Here is a 14460-nt window from a genome sequence, read left to right as displayed (position 1 = left end):
TCATCCTTGAAGAGCTGGCGTAGAATGATTGGGATTTTATTAGATTTTCAGTCAGTTGCCAGGGCCGTGAGCACAGTGGAGCTGAGCGGTGCTCAGCAGCAGCGCAGGGATGCGTCTGAGCGTGGTGAGACTTGGGTGACAGGCAGCGAAAGCCGCAACGCAAGGGGGAAGAGCAGGGGAGCCTCCGAGTTGAGCCTCTCGGAGGTGGTGCCGCGTGGGAGGGAGCTCAGTCAGTGAAGGATGCTGTATCTCCTTCGCTTCCTGTAGCTTTTTAGCACCGCGCTTTGGTGACCTCCTGGCTATTAGTGTACCGGGAACAGCCTCTTACCCACTTTCAAGTAATCACTCTGGGAGAGAGTTCATAGGGCCTTCCACTTTTTAATAAAGCTATTTATAAACATGCACCAAAATAGAAGGCACATAGTGAGAGAGCCATATGAGTCACTTCTTATTTTGATCTCAAGTCACACCAGGCTAAATCACCCTTCTTGGCATGCTGGTGCCGCGTGACTGGCTCCCACCACTCTCGTGCCACACAGAGCAACAATTTTTTTTTTTTTTCCTGCAAGCCCAGTTCATGCATCCTCTTGCTTGCTGCACAGATTACAGCATCCCTCCTTTAACCATCACGCGCTCCAGTTGTGCCAGGAAGCGTATCTGCTTTTAGTGCCGAGATACTTTAGCTGATGGGGACCACGTATAAGCAGCTGCCAGTAGAGCGGCAGTTTAATAACCATGTTGTCAGTAAGGTAGCCAGGGGTCACTAAGAGCACAGCTTCGATGCGATTACAAGCCATTTGACTTGGCTAGCTTTTCAGCAGTCCCATGTTTTCTGTCACACGGCATTATATTGTATTTATCCAGCGCAGGTTGCACTGACTACAAAAAGGGCTTAGTGTGTTCTTATACAAATAAATTCAAGCGTGCAAGTCTTGCTGCACTTGTAAGAATGCTGCGTAATAAAAGCATTTCAGGGAATCCCTCAGAGTTTGAAAACTGGTGGCCAAATGGCTGCAGTCACTATGAAATACAGACCAAAATAATTCTAATTAACATAAAAAGAGCTTTATGAAAACAAAGTGAAATTGCTGCAACAGTTTTAAAAATTTAAATACTACTGTACTTCACTAAGCGTCCGTCATGTCTTGCAGTCACACACCCGTGTATTAGCAGGATTAAATGAAGCTCAGGATTTATGTCTGTGGGCTTGTGCACTGTTTTCCTCACCGTATTATACTACTATTTTTATTCTTCTAGCTATGTTTTAGAGCACTATTAAGTTTGGATTTCTTCCTCAGTTTTTGCTACCTGTAAAATGGGATAAAGAGATTTATTCTATTTTCAAAATGCTTTCGACAGTACAGATGCTGTGTAGTTGTGTTGTTGTTAGCATCAATACTCATGCATTACACTTGCCTGTTCTCTTGCTCTTTCAGTGTTTGATATGGTGTAAAACTCCTACATTTTACTGGGCTTTAAATGAGTAACTAGTAGGTAGCCAGTGGGAGAGATTTTTTTTCACTGCAGAAATGGTTACTGTGATGCCAATAGCACATGAACAAACAATTAAGTTTTTGTGGGTGCTTTTCAGAGAAGCTGAGTATTGAATCAGTCTGATAGAAAAAACTAAGCGCTAATTTTTTTTTCCCTTCTTGGTTGCTTCTTAATGAAATCTAAATGATAACAATGCGAAAAGCACAAGTATTTGCATAATCAGAAGAGAAATCATTTATTTAGAAAGGCTATTTCTGTTATTCTCCCCCAAAAGTACGCTATGCAAAGCTCTAATCTTTAGATCAACCAGGACTAGAAAACAGGTAGCGTACTGGTCAGATTGCAGTGACTTGAAGGCGATGTGCGACTATCACATGATTTTGATGCTAGAAAATTATTCCACGTTTTAGCATTGCCTTTTATGCCTGGTCGTTGGGCAGAGTAGGTTGGTGTTGGTTCTGTGTACCTGGTGTCAGCTGGCCCTCCCCGGTACAAAGCTGGATGCTTTTTCGTTGATGTCTCCTAGTGTTGTGTCAGTGTCATCTGCATTTTGGAGCCTTGTCCTTCCGTTTTCATGCATGCACACACAAAGTATGAAATGTTCTCTCCCCTACTACCCTGAAAAGTGGATTTCATCAAAAACCTCATGGCAGAGCCAACACCTGTCACATTGCCAGCTTTCTGCTTGCTTTTTTAAAACTTTGTTATTGTGAGCAGAGAGCTTCCATGCTGCACAAAGGGAGGAAGTGCAAATCCGGGTTAGTATGTTTATAGCAGCAGTTAACAAGAGAGGGAGATACTTTGCTTTCACGTTTGACAACTGTTAAACTCCGTTTGTTTTATTTACATGAGAATTGCCTTTAATGCCTTTTTATGGCTTTTCAAGCCATGTGTTCAGATTTCTTGTGTCTTGGCCTTTGCTAACAGTGATGACTCACTGATGAACTTCCAGTCAGAGCAAAGCAAGCAATATTACTTTTTATTTTTCTTTGCTTTCTTCCCCCTCTCCCCCAGTTCTCCCATATCCCCTGATGACAGAAACAGTTTCACTTCTCCCAAGGAATCTCATAATTTAGCAAGAAGGAAAATCCATAACAAAAGAGCATATGTATCTGCATGCACATGTTTGTGTGTAAATCCTCCAGGGAGAAAGCATTTCCAGGTCTCACTCCTGAATTACTCTCATTATAATAACCCATTTGGTGTCAGAATATGACAGATTATAAGCGCTTAAGGCTAGTCCCAGCTCAAGACAGATTTAAATAAAGTACTTCTGGTTATTGTGCAGGTCACTGTGTTTAAATAACAACCCCCCAAATCATACTTTGACATTTAAAAGAGAGAGGAAATATTGTCATGCTGCAGACCTGGCACAGATAAGCACAGGGCAATTTGGTCAGTACACTGTGATTTGTGAGTGCAGCCTAACGCAGTTATTTTCACAGTTTATAATCAAGTAGCCACCTTAGCAGTGTGTCAGCATTTAAAAAAAATAAAAAGGCTCCTTTTAAATGTTTACACAAATTACTCCCCAGAGATGCTGCAGTGCATTCACTGGAAAACTGATGTAGGTTAAAGATCTGGGGCAGGAACGGCAAACTTCCATGAGCTTGTGGACTGTTTTTTTTCCACCAGCCAATTGCTCAGGTGGCCACGTCATGGTAGCAGGATAATTTTTCAGGAGTCCAGGGCAGGATAATTGGGAGAAATTGCTACATTATGAGAGTACCGTAGAGTATATCTGGAAGTACGCTGCAAAGGTACCTAAAGAACAGATATAAACTCGTGGCCACCAGGATATATTCGGTCTGACTTGGTGCCAGCTCTTCCTTACCTGACCTAATTCCTGCAGGCTCTTTGGCAGTGTCCGCTCCACACTTGTGCGGGAGGATCTTCCCTGCCTTTGCCCTGGGAATAGCAACCCTGTGGACATTCCTCCCTCCTGATCCTGCTGCATCTTCCTTTCTTCTCCCTTCACCTGAGCAACTGCCCTCTTCCTGTCCCTGAAACCCTTTCGGCACCTAGTTATAATTCTGCCTGCCCTTGTTCTTCGTTTCCATCCACTCTCACCTCCAGCTTTCCTTCTGCCCCAGACTCTCCTCCGCTCTGTTCTGCCTGGCCTCTCCGTCTCTGAACCCTGCTTCTGTTCCCTGCGTGTTTCTGCGCTCGGCCCTGCCCTGCACTCTAGCAGCCACAGCGTTCATTCCCAAAGCTGAATTGATTTTTTCTTACTGCGTGAAGGCTTCAGCCCTCTCTTACAGGTTTAGACCAAGAGGAGAGTGCAGAGGTGTGGTCAGATCCATGCCAGAGAATCCACTGAAAATCAGAGAACTTGATCCCTGTGCACAGCAAAAACCTGTGTTTTGACATATTTCCGTACAATAAGTTGTATCTTTTTTTTGTCCTTCTGGAAGCGTAATCCGACTTTATCATCATCCGTTGCCAAGCTGGGTCTACCTCTGAACTCAATTTTGCGATTAGCTATCTATTCAAATCTGAGGAAGATGACAGCAAAAGCCTGCATCAGGTGGCAACATTGAGGAGGTATTAAACCACATACCAGCAAGTATTAAACACAGTGGCTCAGCACTGCATAGCAACTTCCCCGTAACAGTCGGAGACAACACAGTAACCTACTGGTAATTTCAGGCCCAATTAAAGACAGACATCTCAATATAAGAGTCACTGCTCGGCAGCTGTGATCCCTCAGATGCCTCTTTGTACTGTCAGTACTTTTCTTTCTTTTGATTTCTTCGTTCTGCTTTTTTAACGATGACCGGATCTCACATGTCATCCCCTATTTTAAATACGTGGACTACTGCATTAGCTCAGGAGACGCAGTTAGATCTGATGCTACCTGTTTTGCAGAGAAAAGAGATGAAGTGCAGATTAAGTTTCCGGTAGATTGCAAATGAAGGAAAACAAGAGAGCAGGAGCTTCTTAAAAGGAAATGTTTTGAGTTCGACCAGTTGTATTTTGGGCCGGATAGTACAACAGACTATCAACAGAGCAGTGAAGCTGACAATTGTAGGATCACAGGATCGGTCAGGCAGATGGGAGCTCAGCAGGTCTGCATCCAACCCACTGCTCAAAGCAGGGCCAGCTGCAAGCTCTGACTGCGTCACGCAGGGCTTAACCCGTTGCGTCTTGAAAACCTCCGAGGATGGGGACCGCACCCCCTCTCTGGGCGACCTGATCCACTGCCAGACAGTCCTCCTTGGGAAAAGCGTTTCCCTAAACCCAGCCTGACCCTCTCTTCTTCCAGCTTCTGCCCTGAGTCTCTCGCCCTCCTGCCATGCACCACTGGCCAGAGCCTGGCTCCGATTTCTTGCCGAGCTCCCTGCAGTGCTGGGGCTTTGGCAAGCTGCCCCCGCAGCCCTCTCTGTCCCAGGCTGCAGCAGCCCTGCTCCCTCAGCCTCTCCTCACTGGGCCAGGGCTCCAGCCCCAACCATCCTGGTGGCCCTCCACTAAACCCACTCCTGTTAATCAATGCCCTTCCCATATTGAGGGGGGTCCCAAAACTGGACATGGTGCTGTAGATGCAGTCCAACGAGTGCTGAGTGAAGCGGGATGATCACTTCCCTCAACCTCCTGGCTGCGCTCCTGTTCATACAGCCCGGGATGCTGCTGGCCCTCTTTGCTGCCAGGGCACCCCACGGGCACGGGCTCAGCTCCCTGTCTGCCAACACCATTGGGGCCTTCCCAACAGAGCTGCTCTCCCCAGCCATGCCCAGCTTGCCTTGCTGCAAGGGACTCTGCCTTCCCACGTGCAGCACTTTACATACAACCTTGTTGAATTTCATAAGGCTGCTGGTGGCCCATTCCTCCAGCCTGTCTAGGTCCCCTGGGGCGGCAGCTCTGCCCTCGAACGTATCAGCTGAGTCCAATGTTACACAAGTGCTGTAAATTATGAAATTGTCAACAAAGTGAATAAATTACAAAAACCATGCAGATTCGCCCCTGTGTTCCCATTTTTAATCTCTTCCATTTGCAAAATATTTTACTTGGTAGAGCAGAGAAAGAAATGTGTAGGCTTTAGTATAATATTTAAACTGATAGCATAATCCTTAATTTGTGTTAGCCCAGCTGCTTTTTCTCCTAAAGAGGAAAAATATACAATCTGGGATCACAGAATTGGAGGAGCTGGAGCTGGAAAATACCTGACAGGTATGAACTAGATGGAGTTCATACACAATGCAGGATTTTTCCAACCAGTGTATTTTCTAATGAGTTGTGTTGTCTGTATGCGAAATTGTCAAGGAGTGGGATTTCCACCACTCCCTTGGAGATCCATTTTCCATTATACTCAACATGAATGTTTCTTTTCTTAATTTCTTCCTATTATTCCTAATTATCCCTTGTGTTATCCCTAAGCAGTCCAACCATTGGTGTTTTCATGGTAAATATTGTAAAATGGTATTCTTAGCTGGGTTTGTTCTGCTATATATACAATTAATAGCTAGTCAGTTGACTTCTTGCCATTAGATGTCACTACATGTACAGCGAACAGTTTTTAAAAGACTATTCATTTTGATTTAGCCTCCCAGAAAATGGGGGAGGGAATTTGGAGATGCAGGAGAGAGACTGGTAGTACGCTTTGAGATAACTGCTTCTTAAATAGGATGTTGGATATCCTTATACTAAAAGCAACACAGAAGGAGACATAAGATTTTTGACTAAACTCCAGCAACCAACAGATGATGCTGTGACCTTAAGCATATATAAATATGTTTAGCAGCTGCTGTGTAACATATTTATAAGTGTTTAGTGACCTGGAGGTTAATCAAAATGAGTTTGGTGATCTCAGCTCAGTTCTTAATGGACTGCACTTCATATTACAGAACTGATGCAGCACAATTTGTCACAGTCGGCAGTCTTTACTCAAAGGAGGCCCACTGTGGAGCAAGAATTAAAGGCCGAAGTAATACCTGATTATTTCTCCCTAAAGAAACTCTCTGTTCCAAGCCATCATAGAGCAGAATAACATGTGGAGGAGCTCTGTACTGCACACTGCACCCAATCTCAGACTCAAATAACGTTTATTCTTCCGAGTTGTCAATGTCCAGAGTTACTGAATTAGCTCATGTGTGATATGGTCAGTGCTTGATAGGGGCCCTCCGAAGAACACGTTGAGTTGTGCAAGGGATGGTGCTGAGGGTTGCATTCAGTGGGCCTTTTGCAGAGGTTGAGGGCTGTGTCTGTCCCCTAAGAGCAGCGCTAGATGGGAGGGTGAAAGGGAAAGGTATTGTCCTGCCAGGTGCAACTTCAGAACTAGATTCTGCCTTTATTAGGGCTTTTTAGGGTACAGAAGCAATATTTTTAGACTTCAGTCATTTCCTTGCTGTCCTGGCCAAAGCTAGTATATGCCTTTTATTTAATTTCCGCTTTCAGTCTAAACTGGAAGTAGTTTTGTACTTTGTGATTTAAAGCTGTTGTATAGCACTGTGCTTTCATGAACTACAATTGAGATTGATGTCCGTGGTGGGTAACATGAAATAGGTTGTACCTCAATTTGAGACAATGAACAGCCCCACAGTTTAGAAGATATACATGCTATAGGAAGTAATAGTATTGAAATATTAGTAGGTCAAGACCAATTTCAGCTTACCTGCAAGGTGCAAATCTCCTGTGTATTTTTAAAGCAAGTGAAGGACATTGGAGAGACAGATATCTGTAGAGACTTCGATCTTTTCTGGAATCCTTAAAAGAACCTGTAAAAATCTATTATTTCTTTTAAGGCATAAAAAGGCATTTGCACACTTTCCTCATCCTTGCTAGTATCTTTAGCCTATAGTGAAAAGAATCTCACTTCTCAAGTGTAGAAAGAATTTTTCAATTAACTTCATTTGTTGAAATATAGCAGGTTTTAGCTAAAAATTTGAGGAGTGCTGGGGGGGGGTGGTTTAAGAAGCAATATTTACATAAGAAAAGCTTGATTGTATGACTGAAGTCTTTTAAAGTTATTGCCAAATGGCCCTGCTCTTCTCTTTTGCCTTTGTAATTTTCCCTTGGAGCATTGCACCACTGTGCATTTTAAATCTTTTCCCTCCATTCCTCATAGCAAGCTTCATCAGGGAAATGACATTGTATGGCAGTTGTCTCCTTCATATCAAAAGAAAGCCTTTGCCTCTTTGCAAGAGTGAAGAAAAGTTTGTCTTCACAGAGCAAAGGATAAAACTGACTTGGAAAAAGATGCTTTATTTAGATAACACGTTCTCTATTCCTTTGAAGAAATTCACAATGTGTCAAGAAAAATTAGGCCAAGTAGTGCTTTAATGGTCTTCTTCCTCTCTCCTTTTTCTGTACCTTCTAAAAGAGAAACCCATTTCTACCAGATTGTGTTCAGAATCCACTATGAATTTGGGGAAGACAGGATGCCATTTAAGTTATTCAGGGTTGTTAGTTTGGAGGTTTCCTTGTTTTGTCTGAATATTGCATAGTAACGAGAAGTAGAATTTATGCCCAAACTGCATCTCTACTACCAGGAAATGCAACTTTTGCTACCTGTAAGATAAAGTTATGTGATGTTTCTCATGGAAGGGAAGAAAAAGCTGGCAGGTACCAGAGCTATGGGGGGGACTTCCTTTTTAAATCTCATTTATTTGGAAAAACAGCATAAAATTCACTGAAAGCACATTGAACAAACAGGTCTGAGTTCTGTATTTTCCTATACAGGCTATGAATATGCAAGTAAGTATATTTCTGCATAGATTTTTTATAAATCTATATATATGTGATTTTATATGTATAAATATTTATCTATATAATGATATGTGCAGTCTTTAACTATACCAATAATATGTAGACAATTGTGTTATGGACAAAAAGAAGGCTATTTTTGGAGCTGGATGGACCCTGTGTTGTAGCGGGTTATGCCGTTCACTTGAGTTGGGTATTTTCTTCCTTGTGCCACAGTTTTGCTATACAATTTGCTAAATCAAGCACAAAGTCTACTTACCTTCTCTTAAGTTCTAAAAAGTACCTAAGTGTTAGTCTTGAAAAAATACTTGATCTGAAGTATATGGACCTGTAGAATTAGGTAAGAGCTCTGTTCAGGACAGTTTTCAGACAAACTTAAGTGTCAGTTATGAAAGCATTATACAGATATGTGATTAACTTGCGACATAGAAGTAATCCTGCTGAGGTTTCTTGTTTCAACAAAGTTTAGTACGTACATAGCTTTTTGAAGGATTGGACCTAGATGGTACATTAGCAACGCAGATATTTTATACAGTGCTGCAGTCACATCTATGGTCATTTTAATGATATTTGCTAAGTGACTATGACTTTGGGCACTAAATCAATATTGGAAACAGGAGCATCTATTGTGATGCAAAAAATCTGTTTTGAAGGAAAAGAGAAAGAAGAAGGAAGTTGCATTTAAATGATTTCATTGGGAATTGTGTGAATGCCACTTTTGGTCATAGATTATGCTCAAGCTAAATGCTCACATGCAACTGGTTTGCTCTTTTGAACCCTGGAATTTGAAGTGTTTACAGGAAACAAGGCATATGTGATAACATCAAATAAAGAAATCTAAAATGGGTTCTATGGCAACCATTTTTCTTTTGGTCATTTCACTGTTTTTTGAGTTACGGCAGGCAAGGATTTCTATTACGTGGTCAAAATTTCCATTCACTTTGCAACTCTTACACCAGTCCTACATTCTTTTGGACTCCTGATTGCGTTGCTCTGTACTCAGAGGATAAATAATATGAGCTATACCTTCTCTGCTGATAGGTTGTGACTTTTAAAAACACTATATGTTTCTTGAAATTAGTGTTCAGTCTGATTCTGTCTTAGATATGCAGTAACTAATTCAACACTAATAGCTCCCCACGTAGGTGAAATAAACTAATTGCGTGCCTTTTCCGTAGCTGTTTGCACACAAGAGGAGATGTACTCTGTGACAAACCCTAGCGTCTTGGGCCACGTGGTACGTAACGCGACGTTGTGTGTGTGCTTTTTTCTTCACGCAGGCAAGGCAATTTCCCTGCCATGAATCAGAGCGGCATTATGGGATCCAGCTCCCCCTACACTCAGCCGATGAACAACAGCTCGGGCTTGATGAACCCGCAGGCTCCTCCTTACAGCATGGCCCCTAACATGGTGAACAGTTCAACAGGTAATGGTGGGTAACCTCTCACGAGCGCTCCTCCTCCACAAGTCTGTTCAAAGGCACCGGCCCCGGGCTGAGGGCAAAGGATAGCCGCCTTCGTTCGCTGCAGCCCTCCTGGGTAGATTGTGGTGGTGATTCAAAACTAAGCTGAGGTATTCGTGTTTTTTGTGCAGTAACTCATAAATTTTTCATTAATTCCTTTTGCAGAGCATGTAGATGAGTACAGTGTTTTGAACGGTTCCAGCAACACTCGGATCCAGTTTGACTTAGGTGTTGACTAGCAAGTATATGTATATTCGTGTGTGTGTCTGCAAGAGAGGGAAGGAGAAACACGTCGTCTTTTAAAAGACTGCTGTTGCTTTTCGGTGTCTCACTTAACGAAGACTGCGATTTAAAATGTTTAATGTAGTGCTGGTTTAAAGAAAGAGTGATGCTCCTGCTCTGGCTTGAAGGTGCGCTAAGTTGGGCACGTGAAATAATTACTCTGTTCGGGAAACATAGACCGTATTTACTATATTTCCAAATTCATATATTCATATAGGATTTCTTCATTTACTTATTTAAATACTAGTGTATGAAATTGAACCGTGGCTTCCATTTGCGTATTTAACGTAGCTGTTGCATTTGTCTTTCTTATTGCAACTTGTCAGTTTAGAATTATTTGCAGCTTTGTGTGTGACTTGGTATATAGGGAAAACAGATGGAAGGTGATTCTGTGATAATGTGCTTTGTAGTGCAGATTCAACTTGGAATTCAAACAATTAGCTCCCATCAAGAATATGCTTTACTTAGTAAAGATCAATTCTTTGATTGAGGAGGTTTAGGATGGAGTTTCATTTACCCTAAAGTGGATCCTACCAAATACTTGCTCAAGTCCTGGAGTTCCTGTGCATGCTTTACTGATTACGTTAGCCCTTTTTGAAATGCTTTTGTGATGTTTTTCAGAAGGCTGGATAGGTTGTGCTTAGGTGGTTTGATTTAGTTTTTTAATCAGTTCTGTTCCTACTTGATTTGTTTATTCCTTTAGCGATACTTTAGTACTTAAATTGTATGTTACCAAGAGCCTCTCTTTCTGTATCTTCCTCTCTGCCCTACTTAGCCTACTTCTTTTCTTCATCCTTTGCCTCTTCACCTGTCTTTGCTTCCTCAACTCTCAGTTTGATATGCCCCTGCTTATCTCAGGTAGAGAATGGCCACAGTGAGATTCCAGTGTCCTTCATGTCTGGAAGGTTTCTTTCCTGTACATAGGAGATACCAAGATACTTAAGAAGGACTTATTTTTCAAGAATTCCATGTTATATTTTTTCTTCAGAGAAGAAATAGAATGGAAACTGTTAATCAGAAAGAGGGTTAAAAAAAAAAAAAAAAAAGGGTACCAAAAAGGCTTTTCCCAGTGCTGACTTGGAAGCCGTTGGCTAGTCCAGACAGCACACTTCCACAGTCTGGATGAAGAGGGAAAAGCTATCAAAAAGACCATTAGATAATAGCTTTCTTTCCCCCACCAGACCTGTCCCAGGTAATATTATGTTTTGTTTGTCTAGTTATGTGTTTTGTCTGGCTTGCTGAAATAAAATTACTTCTGAGCATTGAAACTGCACTATAAATTCTGTTTTGCTATTAGCAGAAGTAATTTTTCCCCCTTTTCCTTTGGCCCCCAGAGCTGCAAAAATAACCAACAGCAAACAGATGGCAGAGTGCCCTGCCTAAGAAGATTTATGTATTCCTAAGGAATAACCAGTTTAAAGGAAGATTCACAGAGGTTTTTTTGTTCAGATAATTCAGCCATTCGTTATTTCATACAGTGGAAATCTGTTCAATGCAAGGCCATTTATCCTAGCAGTCTTTTGTATGGAGTAGTCATACTCTTTTTATTGTGTTATGCATTCTGAAATATTGGATTTTTAATAATTTAAACATTTATCAGGGTTTTTTGTGCCTGTGCATTTGTGAGGTTTTCTTTTGTTCCAGTTTTATTAATTCAGAGATTACCCAGTGGAAACTTAAGTGTGAGATGAACTAGAGGAGTTTGGTGTACCTCTTTTCCTCTTTATGTGAGCACGCATGCATCGAGATTGCACTGTACTGCGTTATACAGCAGGCCTCCAAGAGCGCACAGAGAGTATATGGGGAACAAAAAAGAGAAAATTAGGTGTGAATACAGTGCTGGTGAGCGCATGCGGTGGGAACATGGCATTTCCACCCTATTCTGGCTTATCGTGATTCGTCATTCTGCTTGGATCGAAGAAACGAGGGGCTGAGTTTAAGGCAATTGTAAATACAGTACTTAAAATGTCATTGGCTTGAGCTGGGGCAACGCTCTGGGGTCAGCTCCTGCCCAAGCGTTGCATTTGATGAGGTGGAGACCATGCAGATGCCGACTCACAGGGCCGAAAATGGCATTTTCTGTGACACAAGGACAATTCAGCTGTCTGGCTCTCGAGCCTTTTTGCCACTCATTTAAAGCTGCTCGTCAGTCAGGAGAAAACAGGGTTCAGTCAGTGTCCAGAGCCCAAGGAAAGAGCCTGGTGGTGGAGTGGCCGCTGATGGAGGCAAGTGTGAATATATTAGCGTGCTCACATGCATTAGCATGAACAATTTGTTTCAGTTAGATGCCAATGGAAAAATGAAGTAAGCAATTCGGAGAAGTTTGTTGGTTTTCTAGGTTTTTGAAGGGGAGTTGTGTTGTCTGTTTTTGGGTAGGGGGATAGATTTTGGTTTATTCGTTTTACTCAAATACAGTTTACATTTTACTCTGTAAAACAGAAAAACATTGTTGCTGATGTTGTTTGGAATTGTTTTCACGTGGTTTCAGAGCTTCTGTACCGCTAAGTATAACACTATTTTTACCACCTGTTTTCATTAGTATTTCTAACTCCTTATTACCAGATGATCCTTCCCCCCAACTTTGTTATTTAAATTGATGTCACAGGTTGAAAGAAAAATAACGTTACAGTTCTGCATCCTGTTACTTCAGCAGTGACTGTGGATCAAAGAGTACATCGCTAGCTTCTGCTGGCGTAGAGCAGTTTGGGAACAGCGAAATTATGCGATTAAAGCAGACAGATAGATCCTTCTGAGGGAGCATCCCATCCATGACAATACCAAAAGCTTCAGGAAAAAGTACCAGAATCCCTCCATGATTATGGAACAAACTGCCATGCAGAAAAACGTTAGAAACTTCACTGTCCTTTTGTTATATGGGAGCTCACATCTTTCATATATATATTTTCAGTGTTTTTTCTACCTTTTTTAACTTCAGGCGTTAAAAAACATAATAAAAGGAAACTTACAATACCAACACCAATAAAATAATAATTTGTGCTGCGAACCTAGTGGGAATTAACTTTAAAAGGCAGTAATGTGGAGTCTGCAGCTCAAAGATTTCCATATTGTACTTGCACAGAAAGTGACACAAATAACCTCTGCTACCTCCGGAGCTGAACAAAACAATAAAAAGGCATTCATGCCCTTACTGCAGAAATGCTAAGCACGGGTTTACTACAGAAACCTTCCACTTTCTGGGTTTTATTATTGCCTACAAATTTTAAAGATCAGAACACCCTAATGTGAACATGAAGTTCTAGGAAAAGTTATTTGCACTAAAAAAATTAAGAAGGTGCTATCAAGTTTAAAAACGAAATTAAAAATGGACACAACACTTGTATTTTCATATATAGTAAATATTTAAATTAGATGATAGGTAGTTGGACGAACTTCTGATAGAGAAAGCAATTATTTTTTATAAACGTAAAGCACTTTTTGCAAATCTAAATCGTTTTTTCTCCGTTTCTTGGCTTGGTTACATTTTTATTTTTCTGAAAGATGAATTACTCCATTTATTTCACTATTTTCTGCTCTGACGCCTGTCTTCGTATAAGCTATTATATAACACACTTTCAAATAACATTAGCAGAGAGCTCTAGCAGTTGGCAACAGCTTACGTATCTCATCACCTATAGTCCAGAGAGGTGACGACTGCAGTCTGGCGGTTGCTGTGTAGCCAGAACACAGGGGCTGGCCCCGCCGTTTGGCCCCGAAACCCGCCAGCCCTTGGCTGGGTGCTGGGCCCGGCCGTGGGAGCAGGAGAGCCCTGGCCGGTGGGTTCCCGGGGCTCCTGGGACCCTCCCGGGGCTCTTCCCACAGCTTTTCCCCGGCTGAGACACGGCTCCGCGTGGCCTCGGCACACAGAGGGGCAAGGGGTGACCCTTAGTTGCCGCTTGCTCCCCTCAGGTGCAGGGTGTCCTTGCATCCAAGGTTGTTCTTGTCCCCGTAGCGGGGTGTTTGTCCGTGGCAGGACATCAGGCAATGCTATTGTCCCCATTCTGTTTTTTTTTTTTTTTTTCCAGCAGTATAAAAGTACTGCCAAATTTGCATGAGTCACAAATGAGCTTTTTTTTTTTTTTTTTTTTTAGGGGGAGTGCTGAGAGAGGAGGGGAAAATGTCTTACAAAGGATGTAATACTCTGTTTTGTAGAGTGTGATTTGTTATTGCTCTAGCAATAAAGAGAAAAACAATGTTGGTGTATTGCCACTCTTACAGTATTTCATCATCTTCTAGGACTAATAGCACAGCCTTTAGCAAAAAATAATACTTTGCTGCAGTTTTACTCATGTCAATATATGCTTTTGAGTACATTAAATTCAGTGTGGAATAGTTAATTCAGGACCTTGACCCATACTTGCTTTCTGAAATCATTCTAGCTCTTAAATTCTTATAATAAGCCAGAGGCTAGTACTTGAAACCTATTCACAGTACACTACAACACTTGTTGAGTCAAGATTTCCGTGTTATCTTCTGCCCTAGAATTTTTCATCTTTTGGTCTGCACTTCACAATCAAGATTATTAG

The 14460-nt window shown here is 41.9% G+C and overlaps 1 protein-coding gene across 18 annotated transcripts in view; it reads left to right on the top strand.

Moving 5' to 3' along the window:
* The window catches only part of ARID1B (AT-rich interaction domain 1B), a 336987-nt gene that overhangs the window by 283271 nt on the left and 39256 nt on the right, over positions 1-14460 (top strand). For 10 of the 18 annotated variants that reach the window (XM_068938627.1, XM_068938620.1, XM_068938637.1 and 7 more), the window contains one exon: positions 9474-9619. In XM_068938627.1, the coding sequence (XP_068794728.1) occupies positions 9474-9619 (146 nt within the window). Of the gene's footprint in view, positions 1-9473; positions 9626-14460 lie in introns of all 18 variants that reach the window. The other 8 variants (XM_068938631.1, XM_068938622.1, XM_068938621.1 and 5 more) reach the window with 1 other exon arrangement.

This window comes from Struthio camelus, chromosome 3, assembly GCF_040807025.1.
Source record: "Struthio camelus isolate bStrCam1 chromosome 3, bStrCam1.hap1, whole genome shotgun sequence".
In the NCBI taxonomy this organism is placed as follows: Eukaryota; Metazoa; Chordata; class Aves; order Struthioniformes; family Struthionidae; genus Struthio; species Struthio camelus.
This window is presented reverse-complemented; position numbering and strand designations above follow the sequence as displayed.